At 45.4% G+C, this 23,168-nt stretch overlaps 1 protein-coding gene across 1 annotated transcript in view; it reads right to left on the reverse strand.

The window, feature by feature from the left end:
- SPTBN5 (spectrin beta, non-erythrocytic 5) overlaps positions 1-23,168 on the reverse strand; it is an 83,427-nt gene that overhangs the window by 19,079 nt on the left and 41,180 nt on the right. Inside the window, exons 34-47 of the mRNA XM_061997925.1 lie at positions 16,201-16,305; positions 15,095-15,280; positions 13,730-13,885; positions 12,740-12,931; positions 12,099-12,194; positions 9,338-9,456; positions 8,625-8,739; positions 7,698-7,811; positions 6,202-6,323; positions 5,392-5,554; positions 3,698-3,886; positions 2,580-2,657; positions 1,136-1,308; positions 437-527 (exon numbers count right to left, since the gene is read on the reverse strand). Coding sequence (XP_061853909.1) covers positions 437-527; positions 1,136-1,308; positions 2,580-2,657; positions 3,698-3,886; positions 5,392-5,554; positions 6,202-6,323; positions 7,698-7,811; positions 8,625-8,739; positions 9,338-9,456; positions 12,099-12,194; positions 12,740-12,931; positions 13,730-13,885; positions 15,095-15,280; positions 16,201-16,305 — 1,899 coding nt within the window. The remainder of the gene's footprint in view (positions 1-436; positions 528-1,135; positions 1,309-2,579; positions 2,658-3,697; positions 3,887-5,391; positions 5,555-6,201; positions 6,324-7,697; positions 7,812-8,624; positions 8,740-9,337; positions 9,457-12,098; positions 12,195-12,739; positions 12,932-13,729; positions 13,886-15,094; positions 15,281-16,200; positions 16,306-23,168) is intronic.

Genomic DNA, 23,168 nt, shown 5'->3' on the forward strand with positions numbered 1-23,168 from the left:
CTCTCTTTACTAGCACTGGTACCTGGAAAGGAGTCTCCCTGACATAGGGGACACAGGGGTGCAAGTACTTGTGTGCATGGGGGAGGAAAAGCAATTCTCCCATTTCTAAACCCCTGCCAGCATCTGACAAGAAGAGAACTGATCTGTCTCTTCCCAAGGGTTTTAATACAGTGGCACATTCCCTTTTAATGCATCTATTTCTTCTGCACTTGGTTGGTGTCCAATGCACAGCAGATCTTTCAGCTGGGGGCTGGGGGGAAGCTGGGACTTGAAAGCTGAAAAAGATCCCTTCACTCTTCCCCTCACCTTTCCCAATGTCATCTTGTGCCAGACTCAGCTCCTTGGTTTCTCTCACAGTAAATCCCCTCAGGGATTAAGATGTATGCAGCACAGTATGTTTTAAGAAACCAGAACACCATGAATCCTGTAACTGTACCTCAAAGGAATTCCTCAGGAACTTCTGCAGGAGCCTTGATTCCTCTAGCAGGTGCCTGCGAGCAGCAGCGTTCTCCAGCAGTTTCTCTTTCCTGAGATAAAGACAGATATGTGAGGTAACAGCCACAGAGTGAATTACATAATTGCTTTCAGTTTTCATCTCTAGAGCACATGTGATGCAATCCTTTGTTCTCTAGGAGAGAAATGGCCATAACGTGCAGCCTCTCGTGATTTGGAACGTCAGGGGAGATGCTCAGGACACTACAGGAAGGATTAGCAGTGGTAGGTGTGATCAAAGCACACACAGATTCTGGATGTATGATATCTGCCTCTGGGAATCACCATTATTGCCTTTCAGGGTACAAGAGAACATCAACTCAGAGTGTTTCTTATAAGGAAAGCCTTTGACGATGATGGTACGTGTCACTGCTAAAGCAAAGCTAGGTTTAGCCAGGGGGACAGGGTGACAGGAAAACTGCCTTTTTCTGACTCCCACTCCCACTCCACTGTTTGCTGGAAGCCTCCTAACAAAATATTGCCCAGACTTAGGCCCATTTGGCAAGACCACGGCACCGAGTGCAAAGCTGAGTAAATGCAAACCAGTTCATGGGTCTCTACAACCATTTAAAGCTATCAGACACACGGGGAGAGTCTCATTGCAAAAGAGATGGGGGATGACATGGAAAGGGTTTGACTTCACCTCCTCAAAACAGCTTGGCATCTGTTGGCAATGTTGGCTGAGTCATAATGCTTGTTGTGAATTAGCTGCTGAGCAAACGAAGCCATCTCATCAATTTTCTCCATCTGAGCTTCCAGAGCCTTTTCAAACTGGGTGTGTTTCCTCTGTAGGCTCTCCACACTAGACACTGAGTCCTGGATGGGATTCAACAAAGGAAAGCTGCTTTCAGTCAAGAGATTTTCCATCCACACCACCAATAATCTGAGAGCTGAATGGAAAACTTGTTGGTCTTTCAGATGTCTTGGCATTGGATCAGAGTTGGGGCCTCCACAGTGTCCTGTGCGTGCTCTCAGGTCGTTACTTCAAGGTCAAGGCTGAACTCCTGCATATTGTTGTGCTGCATAGAACATCTCACTTCTCAGGAGATAAAACATCAGCCCCTAGTTGTGAATCAGTCTTAAGACAGATGCTATTTTGGAAGCAAATGTGGGCTGCTGAACTGAGATCAGAGTGAAGTGAACAAATGTGTCACAGAAGGAGATCAAAATTAGAGCCTTGTTTTCCAACCCGTGGAATTTGGAAGGGCTCAGATCCAGATTTGGATATGGGGACTGGAGTCTGACATTAAAGTTAATCTGGAGAGAAACTTCTTGTGTGAATCCCAACCTTAATAACTAAGAGTTCTCTTTGCAGCACCTCTCTGCATTTCATTTTAGAATCAGAGGTGTCAAAATGTTGTTATTGCTTTAAACTCTGCTTTCCCACTCTTCTGAAGCAACCCATGAAGCTGCTTCCATGAGTCATTGGAAGGGAAACTACTCACAGAGCATTTTCTCAGCTAAATGTGATTGGAAAATGAGTGGCTCCTTCAAAGTCTCATCTGCTTCAATGGAGGGACTGTAAATACATAGCTCCAGGCTGAAATCACAAACACTGTATGTTTTTCATAGCATTTGTACCAGTTATATCTACACTGAGCTCTGAGATGTCATTCTAGTTCCTGCAGAGACAACTACTTTGGTTGTGCTGCCTATATAAGGTGCAGGGTATGGAAAGCAGCAGAACATCTATCCAGCATCCTGCAGAGCTTTTGCAGCCCGTGCATCAGTCTGTGGTTCCCCTTGCTGCAGTGTTATTGGAACCTGAGTGAGCTGGGTAATTTAAAGCTACACTGGGTATGTCAGCAGTGACAGAAGGGGTGATTTGCACACTGCTGGCAAATGTGGTTGGGTCAGATATGACCAGTGAGAGAGAGGCAGTTTCATTTTCTGGACTGTTCTCTTGTGATTGAGAATCCTACCCTGTGTAAAGTATCAAAGAGACAAAACTGAACCAGCAACAAGATGGAGCAGTAACCTCAGGAGGAGAAACATCAGAGAAAGGTTCAGAGCACATCATCATACTTCCCAGCTACCTCTCATCCAGACCCAGTGTAGAGAAAACTGGAATGTCTTGGAGTGCCTACCCCCAAGTCCTCATTAGCTAGGAAAGCCTCTTTGCTGCTGAGCCAGCTCTCAGTCTGTTCCACATAGCCATAGAATTTCTGTAGAGGAAAAAAACAAGGCAGCCATAAGCACAGTATCAAACAGAGGCAAACCTGTTCCAAGCATGAACTGCACAGCACTGGATGGCAGCAAGCAAGACATGCCACCACAACCACATGCATAACAATTATCATTGCAACTTTCTCCTTTATAACACAACCATCTCTTTTTGTCCAAGATACAATACAACTGTACAAGCTCTTGTGGCTTGTTTGCTGGCAGTGTAGAGGGTGCTATGTAAGGTAAATGGCCAACAAAAAGGGTGGTAATATGGCCTGAAATAAGCAGAATGTAGCACAAGCAGCAGCATGAGAGCAGCCCTTACCAGAAGGTTTAAGTTCTCACACATGTGAAGCTGTTTAGATGGGATCAGTAGCACCAGCTGTTATTTAAGCACCAGCTTGACATTCCCCATCATAAAAATCACCATTTCAGTTATTCCTGACTTCTGACAACAAGCCATTTGAGCAGAACTTTTGTGAGATGACTGTTACAGGGAAGTATTTCTGGAAAACTTCTGCCAAAACAGTTCTTTTCTTAGCAAAAAAACCCCCAGAAGCCAGGAAAAAAGCCACAGTTGTGTCCATGCTACGGTTTTGTTCAGTTGATGTTGTAGAAATACTTGCTGCCTCCATGGTTTCATGGTAAAGGAGTGATGTTCCATTTTAAGTGTGTGCTTTTTTGCCAGCTGCATGGGACTTTGAGGAGATTTCAATAGGTTTTAAAGGCTTTCAAAACCAGATGAGCACATATTCCACAGCAAAGGTAAAGGTACCATTCCTACAAGTCCTGCCACCACTGAGTGTCCCTGGCCCTCAGCATGCCTTCCAGAAAATGGGCCATAAACATTAACCACTGGAGATTACTGCCATGTCACAGTCACACAATCACAAGGGCTGGAAGGGACCTGGAGAGCTCATCCAGTGCAACCCCCCCACCAGGGCAGCACCACCTAGGGTAGGGCACACAGCAACTCCTTCATTCCACTGTGTCATACGTTCAGTGTTTTTCATTCCCTGTTGAATGTTTTTCTACTCACCTGTAAATCTTGTGCCTGCAACAGCTTTCTGTGTTGTTCCTGCCACGCTTGGACCAATTCAGACCAGGCTTGCTGTAGTTTGGAGAGGGACTGGTGAATCTCAGGGCTTGCATAGTGACCAGAATTGGCAAGTTCTTGACCGTAGTTACTGAGGGAGTTGAATCTTTCCACTCGTGCTTCAATCTCCTCCTAAAATACATTACTAAGATTGATGTCAAGGGTTTATGGAACACCAGTTATTCAGAATACAAGCCTTTAGGGGGGGAAGAATATGGGCTGTAACTTTCCAACACTAATATTTGTGTGGAAAATCCTTCATCCTTGAGCTGTGTTACTGAAAGAGCAGAGAATTGCCTCAGACAAAAGGAACGTGGGCAATAAATGACTTCACTGCTGTAGGAACAACTGGTCTCCTACTCATCAAAACTGGGATTAGATTAGAAACAGGTCAGAAAATGCTCAGATTTAAAGAACCCAGTTTTGGAACATCCATGATACCGTGTTCTCCTGCCTAGGTGAAGGTGGTTCTTAGGAGAAACGGTGCCTAGAGCTTTTCCCCTCCTGCCAGAGGAGCTGGCAGCAGATTAGTGTGTTAAACACACAGTTTAACTTCATTTTGTGGTGTTAAAATGAAATACACGTGAGTTTTCCACCTGGTCTGAGGGCTGAGTTGTGCCTTTTCTTGTCTTACCTATGATTTTGGTTTAGTCAACCCAATGCAAAAGAACATTTTGCCTGGATTGCTCCTTTTCTCTCTGTGTCCACAAAACCATTTGGGTTCCTTCACTAACATAGCAGAGACTTTGGTCTTGCTACTGCCTAAATTTGGAGTACACTACATCAGTGGTTTGGGATATTTCTGTTGTGAAAAAGAATTAGCAAAAGCATTGTTAAACCTGTGGAAGACTCTGAGAAAGAAGAGGAGTTCAGGTACTTCATAGCCAATTCAAATCTAGACAGTGAATCTACAAGTTGTTTGTGCTAATAACAGGAGCCACAAAGCACTGCATGTTAATCATCATTTTGGGAACACAGCTCTTAGAATCACTGCAAAGAAAAGGTAACACCAGCAGCTGAAAGACAGCTGCAACACTTGGGAGAAAGGTCAAATATTGAGCTTTTGTCTGAGGTTATTTAATATTATCACTCCTTTTAACAGTTCACCAAAAATACTGTGAAAAGAGACACAAAAAGGCTCTGTGGCAATCAGGTCTGGGATGTGAAGTGTTAGTTCTGGGATATGAAGTGCTTCAGAGCTCCATCCAATGGTAATTTACTGCCCTGAGACAAGCAGCTGGGTTTCTTTTCCTCTTTGGCAAATGGAGTTTGTGTGGCAAAATCCAGCTTCCAGCTAGAATTGACTGGCCTTAACTTATTGTCACTACAAATAGAGATCAGCAGTGTGCATGTTTTGATACTGAACCACCTTTGTTTAGCTCCAGGGTTGGAGAGCAGTACAGGTGAGAGCTAATGGGGCTTTCTGAGAGATCTTGCAGACATGAGCTGCCAAACAGCCCATGGGATGGAGTCCTGGCAACGTGCAGGTGGCTTCTGTCCTTAGCCTGTTACTGAAAACACTCTTCTCTCTGTGTTATTGTCAGATGCATACAGTAAAACTTTGCTCTGTCTGCACTACTTAATTCCCATGTGGAAGATTCCCATGGCATCAAATTGGAAGCAAAGATGGTACTTGCCTTTCTCTCCTGGTGCTCCTCAATCATGCTTTCAGCTTCGTTGGCACTTTTAGGAAGCCCTTCTGCTTCCATTGAGCCTCTGATGTTTTGGGTCCAATCCAGTATCTCCTTCATCTCCAGGTTAAACTTCTGCAACTGGTAGGAGGCTGCCAGCTTCTCCCTCCTGCCACACAACGTGCAGTTCAGCATTACCCAGCACAGAGTTATCTAGTTGCCCCTCTCTCCCCATTTGCAGAGGAAGCTATCCTGGGAGAAGCCAAGTGAAGTAACCTCAAGCCTCCTGCCTTTCCCTTACAGCTCCCAACAGGCCTCATGTTAAATCAGAATCACAGGAGACACACAGTCCCTTGAAGACAACGTGCTCACCTTATGTTCCACATCAGTTCATCAGATCAAGGAAGGCAGAGAAGCCTTCATAGCTGTTGCTTCCAGCAATCATTACAGCTCAGGCCTAAGCTTTGCTTTGGAAGGAGTCAAGAAACAACCCAATCATTCTAGAACCATCCAAAAAAGGAAAAGGCTTTCCCAAAGACTTTATGGGAGATTTCATCTGATAGTCTGGAGGTGTTTTACCAACAGTCTTTAGTGGGATGAGCCACAAACTCATTGTATTAGTTTTCTCAAAGTCATATCAGTGGAACTTTTCTTGCACCAAGCCACACTTCTTCCATTGCAGGTGTCTTAGATGCCTCTATAAACGTTGGATGGGACCCTCAAATCTTTTAAGAGGCCCCTGGCAAGTAGATTGGAGACCCCTGGGAGCACTGTTGCTCCTGCTGAGAGATACTCAGACCAACTGGAAGTCTTTACCTTTGTTTGGCCTGGCCCTGGAGTCGTAGCCAGTTGTTTTTCATCTCCTGTTGCTTCATAGTCAGTTTGTCATTTAGGGATGGATTCTTTGTGGAAAGGCGGAAAGATTCCAATTCCAGTGGCTGGGAAGAGATTTACAGTGGGCTGAGTTTATGCCAAATGCTTCACATTCATTCCTGAGTCTGCCTTGCAGGAGAAGTGGCTCATTTTAAGACTCCAGTAAGACTCCAGTTTTCTAAAGCAGGTACTTAAATTACAGCAACAAAACATACAAAAGAGCTTCTTATATGCACAAAAGCAACCAGATTTGCCTTTCAGCAGGAGGCTCAAAACCTGTTTGTATCCACTTCAGCTAACAGCAGAACAAACCCACTGCTTTCAGTGTCGACTCCTAGTTGATGCTGTTCTCCTTAGCACAGCCTGGTAAACAGTAAACAGCACTCACCAACCCAGGTTTAAAGTTGGTGACTTTCCTGCAAAACTCAATCAAATTCATATTTTCATGGTCTTTGTGGTAGTATCCAAAAAAGAAACAAGCCAAACCCAAACCTTACTCATCTTTCTGTTTCCATGCAGCGCTCCCCCACACAGCCTTGGCTAACGCTGTGTGTGGAATGCTGGGTGGTGATCACCCACGTTTCATCTGAGAGTTAGCTAACAGAGGCAGATGTGGGAAGGTGTCACACACACTGCCAGCACTGGCACAGTGTTGGGAAGAAGTTTAGAGAAGAGTTTGCAAAAATTAAGGGTTAACACTCTGGTCAAAGGTGAAAACTGGGAGAGGCTGTCACAGAACCACACAGTCTCAAGGGTTGGGAGGGACCTGGAAAGCTCACCCAGTGCAACCCCCCTGCCAGAGCAGGACCACCACACAGGAACTCATCCAGCTGGGTTGGAATGTCTCCAGAGAAGGAGCCTCCACAGCCCATCTGGGCAGCCCCTGCCAGTGCTCCCTCACTGAACACTGAAGAAATTTTGCCTTGTGTTTCTTTGGAAACTCTCTGCTCCAGCTTGTCCCCATTGCCTCTTGTCCTATCATTTGCCATCATTGAGCACAGCCTGGCTCCATCCTCCTCACACCCTACATGACATGCAAACTGCATGTACTGTGGGCTTTGCATTTAGTTCTAAACAGAATGAGAGTCCTGGTTTGGGTATGAGTCAGCACAGAAACCAGGGGAAGGACACAGAGGGAAGTTTGCATTCCACACCTTCCCAAAGACACAGGACAGTCTAGTCTGGCTGGTGGGTGAGGGGGCAGACAATCAGCTAACATATTGAAAAGGAACTTCCTAGATATGGTGCATCAGGAAGAACATTTGATACATTAAAGTAGGCTGAACATCAGAACATTTTACTGAGGAGAAACCTGAGCTGTACTTGCGCTGCAGTGCAACTCATCCCAGTGAATCTGAAGAGCCATCCTGCCCTTTGCACCATGTTTCTGAGAAGAAAAATGGACATCTTTTACAGCATCCTCTGTACTTCCCTCTTACCTCCATTTGGGACTTAATAACACTGATTTCTCTCTCCATCTCTTCGTGCCTTCGAATGAGGTTTTCCACACTCTCCACGTCTTTCCCATAGTCCAGTGCCTGTATCAGCACGCTCTGGAGGGGGCAGCAGCATGTGCAAATGGTGAAGATGACAGCAAGCAAAAGGATCATAAGATTCATTCTTTCAAATAGTCTCCTCCTTCACTTTAGTACTGCCATCTCAATGTTCTTACTGTCTTTTTAAGTACCAACAGAGCACCTTATATGAACACTAGACAGAGGCTGAGTGAGAAACCCCAACATTCAGCATCCGAATTAAGGTGTCTCTGGCCATAAAACAAAGGCAGGAATGCTTCCCTGCATTTCTCAGTCTCTCTTTTCCCTTTTCTTTCTGTATATCAAAACACCCAACACTAAAAATATGAGTTAATAGTCAATACCATTTCTCTAGAGACCATTAGTTAGAAGAACAGACTCACAGAATAATTCAGGTTGGAATGCATCTCTGAGCATCATCTAGTGCAACCCCTGCCCAAAGCTCAGATTGTTTTGGGTCTGGTCTAGTTGAGGTTTGAATGTTTCTAAGGCCAGGTCATCCTCAGGCTCTCCAGGTAACCTATTCCAGTGTTTGAGCACTCTCATGATGTTTATCACTTGACACCTATTTGGAACTCTTGCTGTTGTAACTTGTACACACCGACTCTGGTTGTTTCGCTGTCAGCCTCCAAGAAGAGGCCAGCTTCATTTTCCCTGTAAGCTCTCACCAGGTAAAGACAGGCTTATTACAGACTTTCATCTGTAATTTCTCACATCACATTTCCCTTTTTAACCACAAATGCCTTAGAAGTGGTAATCTGCAAAGTGTTCAATGACATTTCAGCCTTGGCACAACCTTGGCAACTACCATCTGGCTGGCTGAGGACTCACCTTGGTGGTAATTCTCTCTGTGATGTCGTCGATTTCTCTGATTAGGGCATGGATCTCTAGGGCTTCCTCTAGCTTCCTCCTGTATGCATTCAGGTTACCATGGAAACTGTTCCACCTTTTATGGAAAGGAATATTTTAGAGGTGAGGATTTGCATAGCTGAGTTTCAGACCTAAGGCAGGAATTCTGCTTGTGTCGATCCCCAGGTCCCCACAATAAGGGACATACCACAGTGATAAAGCATTGAGCTGACAACACTGTCTGGTCTTATTTATTCCACTTTTCAGGAGGACATGGGGGTTAAAAGCAAAAAAGGGCCTAATTAGTTCCCTTAAATTCTCAACAACCTCACAATCCCTATCTTCATGCTTTTGGTTCTTAGCTAGTGGGCTGGGAAGCAGCCAAAGTGCTATGAGCTTCACCATGACAACTAGCTGAACAGATGGAAGTGTCTTAACTTCATGTGTCTAGTGTGTAAAGTGCTGTGAATCAACATGTTTGCCTCCAAGGCTAGAAGCAGGGCTGAACCTGCTGGATTAGAAACCTTCCTGTCTAACTGAGAGCCTTGAAAGGCAACTCCAGTGTCTGATGTTTGGTAGTCCTGATGTTAAAGATGGAAATGTGTGTAACAACTCCTCTATTTATCCTGCTCCAAGACACCTATTCTTCCCTTCTTGGTTTTGCTTTGACCCAGGAGCTTTCAGAGCTTACTCACTTCTCATCGAGCTGCTTGCGACGCAAGTATATTGTCTTTGTTTCTCCCTTGTTCTGTCTCTCCAGTTTCATGGCCAGGGCATTGATAGCCCTGATGTGAGCATCATCCACTGTTGTCTCCTGTGAAGTGAGAGAAGGGACAGAGTTACATGTTCAAAATGCTTGTGAGTTGAGTTTTCCACTGACACCTGAAAAGCAACAGCAACAAGCAAGAGTTTTACCTCACTACCAAACATTTCAGACACAGAGGGTTTTCTCTCCTGCAGTTGCTGGTGTTGCCAGTCACTGATGAGAAGACAGTAAAGAACTTTAATGACTAGAGATAAAACAATGATCTAGGTCTACACAAGGAATCTCAGCTTCATTTCTAAGCCAGGCATTCCAGCAGGGGCTCAGAGGTGCAGGTGGTGGCTACCTGCTGTGGAACAGCTGACATGTGGCAGATTGTTCCTCTGTCAAAGAGGTAGTGACTTATGTCTCTTGGGTCTACTGTTTTTTCTAGACAGGCTTCTGTCCAGAAGTGCCTTCTGCACTGTGGACAACAGGCTTAAAATCCATACAGCCTCGAGGAACCCAGCCAACCAACAGCATGGCAACATCACTGCATTTAAAAGGGATGCTAAGGCTTTGGGGCAACTTGCTTCCCACACACACACCCTAGAAAGGATAATATTTGCACATTGCACGTGTGAACTGGACTATAGTGGGCTCATTGATGTTTTGGAGCATGACAGATGGCTGACACTGAACACTGCTCTCACATTCAAAAACATTCTCTGTTTTCCTAAGGGTGGTAAATCACCAACTCAGCAGGGACACATTCATCACTGGTGTACTAGAAGCACAGCTGCAAGATGCCAGCACACTGTTAATGGAAGTATTGACTCCATCTGTTTTATTTATGCTACACCCATACAGAGATGGATGCTTCCATATGTGCTTTACTATTATATACAGCTATAAAGTAAACAAGAGAAACCAGTAGAAAGACAGATATTCTCCTGTCCTGGGAAATGCTAGCAGCAGAGCAGAAAATCTGGCAGCCATCAATGCAGGGTGATTGCTCCCTACCACGAGCTCAGATTTGTCTAGTGGGGAAAGCCAGAGTGGATGGATGCACACACTGTGCCAGAACCAGGCTGCTTCTGTTTCTATCCCCCTGTGAGGTGCTGTAGAACTGAGCATCAGCTCTGCAACAATCATTGTCCCAGCCTTCTTCTGCTGGATGCATGTTCAGAGTAGTACAGGAGCAGTGGCTACAAGCTGATAGGATCTAAGGCCAAGAGTTCCTTGTGGCACATAAAATCTACCTTAGTTTATGGAAAGACTTTCCTATTCAGAGTTTTATGCTGAATGAGACACCAGGTTGTTTCTGCCTCTTACAACACCCTTCTTTTGGCTGGTACAACCTAGGGCTGAGCTCCTTCTCCATCCCTTAGCTCCCAGTTCAGCTGGTGGGGACTGAAGGGCCAATGAAAGTCTCTTCACTGAAGCTGAGTGTTTTGGGTCTCTACCCAAATCCAGTGCTAATGCACTTTCACAGGAAATTCTCACAGGCTCTGGAAAGGGGAACTCAGGGTATCTACATCTACATCTACATCTACATCTACATCTACATCTACATCTACATCTACATCTACATCTATCTATACTGTCACTTTGCACAGAAGAGGCTTGTCTCCTGCTATCAGGCAAGAGAAATAGAAGCTGGGAGATGCCATAATAAGAGTAGGCAACAAGATAACAAGCAAATAAAAGAGAGAAGATTAATCTCACTCACAAAGTCCTAACACATCTCTTTCCATACCTTCCTCACAGCTTCCAGACTAGCAAATCAGCACACTAACCTTTCCTGCATGACATTTGGACCTGTTAGCCCACATCTGTAGGAGTTCACACACACACACATAGAGAACAAGAGGCTGCTGCAAATACATCCCCGTGGTGTGCAGCCTCAGAGCTCTCATGGTGGGAGCTGAAGCACATCAGCAGGAGACCCTGGGCCTGTCTGCTGCCCAGCATGGCCAAGGTTTGGTGCTCAGGTCAGCACACCTCACTGGTGGCAAGAGAGGCAGCTGATGTGACTCAGCATCCCAAGAGAGTGAGATCCCAGCATAGACAGGTGAATTGTGCAGCTGTCTTGTCACGTGGCTGCTATCCAAAGTATAAACCATCACTCTGTCTTACTCAGTGTTTCATTATTGGCATCCTGATTGTGTATAAACAAGTGTATGTGCTTCATTTGGTTGAAGGGATGTGAGAACTTGATTGCTCAAGGAGGGGGTGAGGGAAATAAATGAGGGAAACGCAGCAAGCAGTCAATGTTCATGTTCAATGTGCTTGTTCATGGAAGGTCTGGATCAGTTTACAGACTCAAACAAACATGGCTGAAATAACCATTTTTAAGGCACTTTTGGGTGGAACCATCTGTGACTGTATGAACTCAACTGGAAACTTCTCAGATTCCAGCTCACACAGACAACTTTCCAGTCACATAATGCAACCCAAAGTTTCAGCTTGTGTCATGAGCACCTGCCAGCTCTGTTCTGACATGAAGGCAGAAGGCACAATGAGGGAGAAGTCTATCTCTTTGAATGGTTTATAATGTCTTCTGCCTCACTGATCTTTCTCCTCCTCTGGGTGTGCTGAAATGCAGTTCCAGCATACTGGGAATGCATTTGCTACCTGGATACACTGCTGGGCTGAGAAGTGAGCTGCTGCTCCCAGCCACACAAGGGATGTTCCTGGGACACACGTCTTACCCCTGATGTTGCTCCACGGAACTCGTTGAGCTTTTTCATGAGCTGCAGGCAGTGTTCATAGTCATTTCCCACATCACCTATGTTAATCATGACTTCCTGGGGAAATAAGCAGCAGACAGGCAAACATTCAGGCTGAGAGGACAAGAACACAGCATGTCCAGTGCTGATGCTGGTGCAGTAAGTTCTGTGATGGGTCTGTAAATCACTGACCTACAGCTTCTGAAGTAGTCTCTTTTCATCTTTAGATAATATGAGACTTAGTCCCAAGTCCCTCTCCCAATCCATTACTGAAGCAACCTCTGTAGTGGATCGTGTGACTCTCACTCCACTCCTACAAAGGGAAGCTTTCAGATTTGAGAGCTTAACCTGCTTTCATTTCTGTCTTGATACACATAAGATGACCCCACATAATCACATTTGATGTGATAACATGTGCTAATGCTGCCCAACTGACTCTGGCATGGAAACACTCCAGCAATGGCTTAGAATGAGTTGAGCCACGCCTTCCATATTGACTGTAGAACATGTCACAATTCTTCCAGGTAAAAGCCACCACGAAAATGTCTTGGAAGGTGACACATTTATCAGGAGCTCACTGCTAAATAGCAAGTCCCTTGGGTTAAATCCTAGAAGCCATGTACCTTCTCTCTGATCCAGGCTTCCACCTGGTCCACCTTCTGGAGGAATTCCAGGAAGTCCCTGCTGTCCTCCAGCATCTTTCCCCGAGCAGCAACAGCTCTCTTCAGCTTCTCCCAGCGCTCCTGGAGCATGTGGTCTCGGCGACGGATCTCTCCTGATTTGGGGTGGCCTTTTGATACCAGGGCTTCTCCTTTCTTCACAATCAGAAGGAGAAATTTGAAATGAAGGTTGCTGCTAACTGTTAATTACTAATTCCTGTGATTACTATGTGAGGTGACCTCTCCAGAAGGACTCTCACTCTCCTAACCTGGACTGTACAATAAATGACTAGTACAAATTCTTACCATGCAAATGGTCCTGCTCAGTTGGAAAGCTTTTGCATCTGGAGGGAGTTGAGAACACTAGGATTTGAATATTTCCCTGCCAAGAATGACATTCATGGAGTGGAAGCACCTGGAGAGGTGTTACAGATGATTGTGCCCTTCAGCTCTGTGATTCACCCAGTTTCAACAAGGATGTTCACAAATTGGGCATGAAATCCTATTTGCTTTTGTAGGAGTAGTCACCCCAGGCAATGAAGGAGTCAGTGAAAGCCTCCTATTCTGGCAATAAGGAAGGATGGATGTTCCCTGGACAGCACAATTAACAAATCTCTCTGTTGTAAATCAACAGCATTAGAATCATGGAATGGTTTCAGCTGGCAGAGCCCTTGCAGCTCATGGAGTGCAGCCTCTGTCCCAGCCCCATCACCCACCAGCCCATTGCCCTCAGTGCAACACCCACCCGGCTCTGAAACCCCTGCAGGGATGGTGACTGCAGCAGCTCCCTGAGCAGGCATCACATTTGCATGGCACAGCAACTGGATTCTTGTCACACAAGTGTGACAACTGATGCACAAGTGGTGAACAAGCTACACTTGCTTTTCATTCCATCTGTCTTCTTGGGATAATAAGCAGTAACCTGCAAAAACACTACCAGTGTGAGGGAATTACCTTTTTCACAGCTGTGATGATTTCTTCATTTGCTAGAATCTCAGCCTCAAAGACCTGATGCTTCTGCAGCAGCTTCATTTTCTCCTGCAGGTTGCTGGGGTCTTTTATGGAAGGATCCTCTAGCTTCTGCATGCGCTCACTGATCCAGTCTTCTGCCTGCAGAAGCGTGTGGCACCAGAGTTAGCACAACTGCACACTGTCCTGGGGCCCCCTCCCAGGTCATATGCAGCATCATTCTATGCCTGGGCAAGGTAGATTGAGCTGGCAGCCCATGTGGATCTCCAGTTTCTACTTGTCAGGAAATAAAAGCAGGTGGGAATGAAAAGAACTTTCACCTGACCACAAGAATAATGAAAAATTCCTTAAATAGCCCAAATTTTATCATAATCCATAAACAGATTAGACAATCTTCTGGGTTAGATAGAGAATCCTCCAGCAGACATGCAGCCTGGACATGGTAGATGTATGTAAAATGAGATTATAACAATAAAGCCCTAGCTTTAGGGCTCTGAGATTCATGTCATCTGTGTCACTGGCTTACCTGGAAGCTGTGTTGAGATTCTCAAGCATTTTGTGCCTCATCTGTTCAAAACAAACCACTAAAGCTTCCTGAGATGTAAATGTGAGAATGTGAGATGTAAATGGAAAATGGAAAGCAAATGAAGCCTTACTGATAGGGCCAAGCACTGGGCAGGTCATTTGAAAGCCAATACAATTGGATTTGCTTTTACACTTCATAAAGTGCTAAATGGTCTCATCAGGAATATCAGATTCAGACAAGTTGGAGAACCACAAGGACTAGTGTATGTTTGTCTCATGAAATTCTTTCTGAGGCAGTTGAAACTTCTGCAGGATAACATGGACACTGAAGGAAATGTTGGGTAAAACTGCCTGTCCTAAAGTCTGCTCAGCTTTAGCCTTTATAACTGAAGGAAGTGTTTTCTATCCATGAAAACACTGAGAACTGAAGGCTTGACATACATTGTAAGTGACCCTGCTGTCCTCAGAGCACTGAAGTAACCTAATGTTTTGACACCACAAGGACAGCAATTTGAAGCCAGCTTTATCAGTTTCAAAGCATCTTGGCTGCCCTTGTGGGACTGAGCTACATGCACACAAGACTTGACAGCTGGAGGGTTTTCTCAGCTAATTAAGGATTTGAAGTGTTGCTTCAGCTGCTGAAATTCTATAAACAATAACAGAAAGAGTTTTCACTAGCAGTATGATCTCCAGAGACTATCCCCCCTCACCAGGCACAGTCAGAGACTCAAACAGGAGCCTGATGTCGAGGCTGTGCAGGACAGCACAGTGTTATCTGCTTGTTTTCATTTCTGACAGCCCCATCTCAGTCTAAAACCCTCTTACCTCTTCCAGGTTCTGGTAGAAAAGTGCCAGAAGAAGGGCAGTCTGCAGCTTCTCTCTCCTGCTCTGGGATAGATCCTTGATCTGCTGCTTCCTCTGACGAATAGCATTCAGTTTGTGCTGGATCTTTAGCCCTTCCAGTCCACCAACCTTTTCTAGCCTGCTTGCCTGTTCTTGAAGAGACATCATCTGAGGAGGCAACAAATCTGAAGTCACTTTTATGCTTCCAAGTGGTGTGAAAGAAACATAAGGCAGGCTCCTTTCCATACCTAAAAGAGTCTCCTTTTTGTCTGGAATGAACCAAGAATAGCAGGGACAAGTTACCTACCATATCCCCACCCCCACTCTGTACCAAGTTACATCAATGGTATCATTGGTCTCTGTAGTAAACCCTGGCTACTTAAATGAATTAAAGCCATAGTCCCAAGAGTCCCTATGCCAGTGATCATCCACTGCAAGGAGTGATGGAGCAAGCCTGACAGCCATGAGCACTCAGGTTTCACTGCTTGGTGGAAACTGAGTGATGGAAGGTAGCTCTCAACATGAGCAATCAGCCTGGAGGGGAGCTGGCATGGGCTCTGGGAGCTCATTCCTTCTGGGGAATCCAGACACAGCCTCAGGTTGGAGTTCAGCTCTAGCCTGGGATGGATTACAGCAGTGGCCACCAGCCAAGCAGATTCCTTTACATGTGGGTGAGCAATTCAGCATCTGTTCCAAAGGTGCAGAGAGGCTAGCCAATTTGGTACAGACATTGTACACCAAATGTGGGTTTAAATCATTAGACAAGCCATCCCCTCTAGCCTCCTGTGTTTGACTTGCTTTAAAAGCCATTGCTTTGTGGCTTTGGGTTTGGTTCATTTATATTTAATGAAAGAAGTAGAAACTTCTGATGTCCATAACAAGACAACACAGGCAGGGCTTGGGCATGGAGGGTTTGAACACGTGTTCTTCACTGCTCTGCCTCTCATTTCACTGAAGCTTGCTTTCAAGAACATCAGGCATATCAGCCCTGTCAGCTATTCAATGTGTTGCCATATTAAATGATAATGATGATTTAAAAATCATTGCAGCTCGTGAGTCTGTAGGATATTTGTTGTTGGTTTTTGTACCTTCTCATCCTGTGAGGCCAGAAGCTTCTCAAAAGCCTCATGTTTCCTTATCAGTTGTTCTACTTCATCTACAGAGCTTCCAAGGTCACTGCTTTTCAAATAAACCTAAAAAAGAAAGCAAAGAGCTTTGTATTTTTCTCAGTGGATTAATTGTCACCTAAACCTGATTCATAAACGTGAGAAGAGGTATTAACTCAGCAGCTGAGAGGGGAAAAAAAGGAACAGCAGGCAACCAGGGTCTTGAGCAAGGAAGAGAAACATTCCCAGGCTCAGCTAAGGAAAGTGATCTGTCACTGCTTATTGCAATCACTAAGTTAAAAAGGCTGGCAGGGAATCCCACAGCTCTAAGTTGTCCCTATAGCTCAAAGTAAGATCAATACTGTCATGGCTGAAAGATGTCTGTATCATTCCTTCTTGGAAGACTTCCACCTACAGAGACTTGGCAGATTCCCTGGGCAGTTTATTCCAGTGCTTCATTACCTTTAGCACTAGCAAGATTTTCCAGGTGTCTAGTCTGTAAATTGCTGACACTTCCCCTCATCCCTTACTGCCCCCTTCATCACACTAAGGACAGATTGCCTTTTACTTCAGCCTTGTATATGTTTGTAGGCTTTTTGCAGACTGGGATTTCTGTCTGCTGGAGGCTAAAACTACCCTGAACCTGGTCAATCCTCCCACAAAGGCTGTGTCTTCCTGACTGGTTATTCTCATTCCTCTCCTCTGGGTTTTCTCCATTGCCACTTATTTTGGACAGAGTTCCTAATCCTTGATGTGGTGATGAGCAATAAAGCCCACAGAGTGAAGGGAGTGAAGACAGCAGAGAGCTTATGTGTGCCTTTCAGGCTGTAATCTCCTATATGTGTCTGCTTGTGCTGCTTATCTTTTGCACAATAGCATGAAGCTCACCTTGCAATCTCCTGTAAGCTCCCAGAAACGTTTCAGAAGCACTATCAGACCATCCTGTCCCCAGCCTGGATTTCTGCAGCTGATTACTCCTGAAGAATGGCACAGCTTGCAACTGCAGCAAGTGCATTCCAGCTGGTATTTTTTCAGGCCATCTTTCCAACTTGCCTGCATTCATTTGATGTATTGATTGTCCCATCAGCCTCTGGTGCAGAAAAACCTCAGTCTAAAATAACAACCAGCCTCTGCACTGTTCACTTTTCCCACTGTGAGGATCTTTTCTAACACATGCACCCACACCCCTGAGGCACCACAGGATTTTCTTGGCTCATTTCTTTCACTAAGAAACCTCACTGCCCAGCAACTTCTCCTGTGCATTGCTACATTCAGTTTTGTCACATGCAAAAGACTGAACACTATAGTTATCAACAACAGCAGAAGCTTTTCTGCAGGGCAGTAGGAATCTATTTTCTTCAAGTTGATTTAATTGCCCAGTTTCTTCCTTTATTCAATGAGAAGATAACAGCAGGAGAAAGGTCCTAACTGGAGGCTCTGATGGGATAGGACTGAAAATGACCAGTGGACAAGGTTCAAAGAGGAGTGAACATGGCTGAACAGACTTTTTGAGTTGAGGCATTTATTGCCTGGGACATAGCACTGTGTAATCCATTTGGTGAGCTCATGGAATGGTAAGTATTTGGATAAGGACAAGAAATTCCAACCAGTAACTATCTGGGTAAAGTGCAATTAGCAGAGACAGAAGAAAGATCTGAGCTCAGTTGTGAGAGTGTGAAAGGATTAAGGAAAGAAACAGATTAGGATCAGTGAAACAGCACAACTAGTAGTTTCAGAAGGAGGTTGATGGGTAAATCTGTGCCTTAAAAGCATAGATGTGCACAGGAGAAGCCCCATCTCTCTTGCTTTGCAAAACATTTCAGTTCTGTGGCAATCTTACAGGGAGGGTTTTAGAAGAGAGAGAAGATTTTCTTCAGCAGTTACTTTAGAGAACAAGCAATGAAGTTCATTGTCTGTATAGGAGTATTTGATGGCTGCTTAATCCCACAGGGCATCTTCTGAAGGAGTGTTTTCCTGGGCACTTGATGTGCAGGGGAATCCACGCCGATTTGTCAGGGGCTGAGTAAACCAACAAGCTCAGCCCTGGCCCCAGCCCTGTGTAAGCTGCACTGAGGAGGCCTGAGCCCAGCTCTGGTCCTGCACAGATTCCAGCTTGCAGTCATTACCTCACTTTGTCACCTTGATCTCCAGCTGATGGACTTGTCACTGCTGCTGGCACTCCCCCCTCCTTGGCAGCTGTGGCTGACTGTGGCTTGCTTTTCTGGTTACTTTTTGGGGGAGTTTATGAGAGGAATGTTTTGCACATACAGAAAAGCACACAGAAGAATATCACACCCAGGCCAGATGCTCCAGCTGCTCTGTACTAATCCATGCTGAGTATCAAAAGAAAGGTGACTAAATCCCAACAGTCAGCATTGGCAAGAAGAGAGGAAGGCCATTGTACCAAAGTCTTTAATAAGCCTGGCCCATAAATCATGAGGATGCCTAAAGAAATACATTCACATTCATGTCTCTGTTATGTTAAATACAACCCCCACCAGACACTCTGTCATTCAGACTTTAATCCTTTGATCTATCCTTCTCATTAAGCATAGGAAATTATGACAGGTTTGTCATGGGGGGGTTGAGAGTTTTCGGGTCTAGTTTGCTCTTGTGGAAGAAGATTTCCACACATGTGGGCTCCCAGTCTGTCTGCTCTGATGCTTTGTTAAGTCACTTACAGTTACCATCCATATAACACTGAGATAACAAGTCATTGGCTGAGTCTAACTCACTCCTGTTTGGGATACTCAAATATACAGCCACGTGCTGCATCTCTGTTTTGGTGTTTTAAACACTGCTTTAAAAGCCCTGTAGCTTCTCTGTCATGTTTTGTGGATTATCCAGCACTTCTGGTTTACCCAAAGGAACAGAAAATTCCAATGACCTTCCACATATCACTCCAGGACCTTTATTTAGTTACTGTTAGCAGTGAAACTGCAAACTCTGGTACCTGAAGAATCACAGAATCACACAATCTCAAGGGCTGGAAGGGACCTGGAAAGCTCACCCAGTGCAACTCCCCTGCCAGAGCAGCACCACCGAGAGCAGGGCACACAGGAGCTCATCCAGCTGGGTTTGAGTGTCTGCAGAGAAGGAGCCTCCACAGCCCATCTGGGCAGCCCCTGCCAGTGCTCCCTCACCTCAACAGGGAGAAATTCCTCCTTGTGTTTCTTTGGAACCTCTTCTGTTCCAGCTTGTCCCCGTTGCCCCTTGTCCTGTCATTGGCCATCCCTGAGCACAGCCTGGCTCCATCCTCCTCACACCCACCCTTGATGTATCTGTAACATGAATGAGCTCACCCCTGGAGCTAAAGCGCCAGCTCCCTCAGCCTTTCATCAGAAGGGAGAAGCTCCACTCCATCATCTTTGTGGACCTTAGTGGTCCATTAGTGTTCCTGCTCATATATCTGTGGTGGAAGAAAAAGGCAAGAGACACCTACTCATGGTAAAGAAGGCTACTTTCTTTGGAAAGAGAGGCATCTGAGAGCAGGGCTGTGGGATGGTGAGTCATAAGCAGCTGCCTCTGGAGTGCTCAGTGCCTTGCTTCCACTGAAAATCACTACACACAAATAACACTGAGCTTCCAAAGTCCCATTCCTTCAGCTGTGACAGCAGTGGGGAAAAGTTCTCCTGACTTCTGCAAGCGTTGGACCAGATCCTCCAAGCAGAAGCCTATAGAAACGCTCTTAGGAACTCAGCTTTTAACACTTGTACATGAAAAGAAAACTGGTGCAAGAGTAAACTGGCTGTGTGCAGTACAGGAGAGGTGATGGCAACACACTTAGGAGAAAGCAGCCCTGTGCTGCTTGGAGAGCTGGTGAAGCCAAAACCTTCCGTTAGTCTTTTGAAGCAGAAGTCTTAGGACAGCAATTGTTAGAGTCACAACCTCAATGGTTTTCTTCTTTTAAGCATTTGTTATACCAGTCTGAAAGCAGAATGGAAACTGGCTACTGACCCACAACACTGGCCTGTGGCCAACCACATCACTGTCTGGCATGGTTTTTCAGACAGATCCCCAAAGTCCTGCTTTGACTGAGCCGTGTTGGTTTCAAACAGCCAACCCCACGTTGCTCTCCTCGGGTAACCTCCCAGGCTTCTCCCACAGCACGCAGCAACTCTCTGTCAAGTTTGTTTCTGCTCTGAATCATGGCCCATCATAAGGAATCTGATGCTCAGCCACAAAAAGCACAAAAGGCTACTTGCTATGTAATGGACTCGTTTTGAAGCGAAGGGTTGTAAAAATGCTCAAAGCCACAGACTGGACTTGGCCCTTTTTGAGGTTTGGAATGAGGCACAGAACAAACAGTCAAGTTATTAACAATGCAAAGCTCAGAAATGGGTGTTTTCATCCTACTGAACTGGAGTTTCCCCACCATTTCTGATCTCACTGCAGAGATTTAGCCACGCTGTTGTACGACCTCTCACACAGAAGTGAATGCAGAACTAAATGTAAAGTCCAAGGACAAAAAAGGTCACTGGAAAGAAAATGGTACTCTGTACACACTCATGTGACAGCACAGGCCAGCTCCAGCTTTTGGACAAACACTGAATCAAATACTTTAGTCATTAGGGTATCTGAGCTCTCTGGATGCCCCAACTTCACAAGTATCCACTCTGGAAGCTGACACATCCCCAAAAGGAATCTGTCTTCCAAGAAGGGTCATTTTCACTTCTCTAGAAGAAAACCTCTTTTAAGCATTAGTGCAAATCCACTCCATTGTCCTGCTTCTGCTCTTCACAGTAGAACAAGCTCCACACATTTTGCCCCTGGCTGTCTGCAGTGGGCTGGCTGCTGAGATTGCTGGAACTCCCACTAAAACCTTTCAGCTCTAAGCATGTCCTGAATCCCTTAACTCCTCCCAGTTTGAATTGCCTTCACTTAAAGCAAGTAATCAAGTCCAAACTCTCTGCCCAAACTGAATACAAGGTTGGATTTGACTGCCTTCTGATAAAAGTGAACACAAAACCCCAACTGATGAATAAAAACCACCTTTAAATTGGCTTAGCAAAGAAAAGAAATGTGATTAATAGGATTAGATACTGTCCACAAATATGTTGTGCTATGTTTCATTCCAGTCAAAGTTATAACAGGGTATCATAATACAAGTGGAATACAACACACTGAAGCTGTTCATTAAAGAGACACACACTGCCAACACTCTATTACTGGCCTCTGACCTCACAATCTGGATGTGAAATCCTAGTGTTAAATCTATTTACTATTTCCCTTTCCCACTGTCTCTTTGGCACAGGAATGTAATAGTCTGATATAAGAAATATACATGGGAAAACCAGGGACAGGGTAGGTTTTGGTTTCCCTTAACTGCTCCAGTCCCTCCCATCTGTCCCCTCCCTCTTCAAAACCCACAAGCTCAAGCCCTGTCCTGTGAGTAGTAGGTGTTAGACCAGCATCCCATGCCCATACAACATCATCAGTCAAATATTTACTCAGGAAACCTTTGTCTGAAGGCAGAGTAAATTCCTCTTCAAATTCCCCAGTGTTTTACTCCTAGAAACTTTGCTGGGATGTCCAAATTGCAGATGCTATGGAGACTAAGCTCCCCTCGCTTCCCTCAGGAAAGGGTGGTACCTCTCTTTCTAAGGAGGAAGAAGGGAATGATTTCTTCCTCCACACTTCAGTATTTAGAGTTTGGAAAACAAGTGTTACTTAGACAAGCTACAAACTCAGGAATTAACCATCCAGAACTAGAGCATAATCTGACAAGGAAGAAAATGAAGAGTGAAACTGGAAAGACTAAGAAGAAATTAACAGAGGATTTGTCTCGGGTCCCAGATCAATTAGCAGAGAAGAAAACCAGTTCTTGGCTCTGAAGCCTTGAATGTGGCCCAGTTCTGCTGACACTGCAAGCACATGCATGGCATTGAGCATGTCATGCTGCCAACAGTATCCTAATGGTTAAAATGAAGCACTTGTAAAGTGCTGCATGAGATCAGGGCTCTCAGCTTCACTAGGATGGATCAAGCTGTAGCTGCAGCCTCGGTGACAGCACAACGCAGGTGTCTCTCTGAGCGTCCCATAAGTCATTTGTAGGGAGCAGGAACATGGCAGGAGGGATACAAAAAGGAATCCACGTGGCAAGGTTAAGACAAGTGAAGAACTTGTGTTTGCAGATGTTCCTAGAATGGAATGGAAATCTTCACCACTCTCCTCCCAGACCCAAAGGACGCGATGTTGACAGCGATAGACGGGCACCATGCAGCTTCCATGTCTCTGTGAGCTGAAGCTGTGGTGGGAGCTGGTATGTTTGTCAAAAGGCCATCAGGACACACACTTTTCAGAGGGCACGTTTCCCGGGAAGGTCTCAAACCAGACCTTGTCCAACGGCTAGAAAGCAATCCTGAGCAGCAAACCGGATTCACTGACAGAGACAGGCCAGCCCCGAGCTCCACAGGGCCAAAGGCTGCAGCAGCTTTGTCTGAATCATGGGTTTTGATAAAGATTGTTGGACTTGGGCTCCTTCTAAATTCTCTTACCACCTGGATAGGCACAGCAGTCCAAGGGGTGGCAAGGATCAGAGTGATTTTGGAAACCTTGTGGTGAGCTGGTGTTAGACCGTCACGTGGAGCCTTCCTGAACTCTGCCCTAGGTGAAGGGTGATGCTGAAAGACAATCAGCTCTGGATCTAAATCCTTGCTTGTGACCTCTGAATTTTCTCTTCCACTCAGCACAGCTGGGGACAGCCACACATCTCTGGAGACAGTCTGCTGGGGAAGGCCGGGATGCTTAGAGGAAGTCACATGAAATCTGGTGATCTGAAGGGCTGGAGACCCACCTGAAGGGAGGCTTTGTGTCAGTTTCTGGGATCCTGTTGGAAGACTGGCTGAAGTTTCAGGCACCTTCTCTAACTGTGGCATGAGCAGACTGGTGTAAGCGTGACTGCTTCCCTGGGAGTCTGCTCGAAAAGGCTTTATGGTGAAGCTACACGT

The sequence above is a fragment of the Colius striatus genome, chromosome 6 (assembly GCF_028858725.1).
Source record: "Colius striatus isolate bColStr4 chromosome 6, bColStr4.1.hap1, whole genome shotgun sequence".
Taxonomy (NCBI): domain Eukaryota; kingdom Metazoa; phylum Chordata; class Aves; order Coliiformes; family Coliidae; genus Colius; species Colius striatus.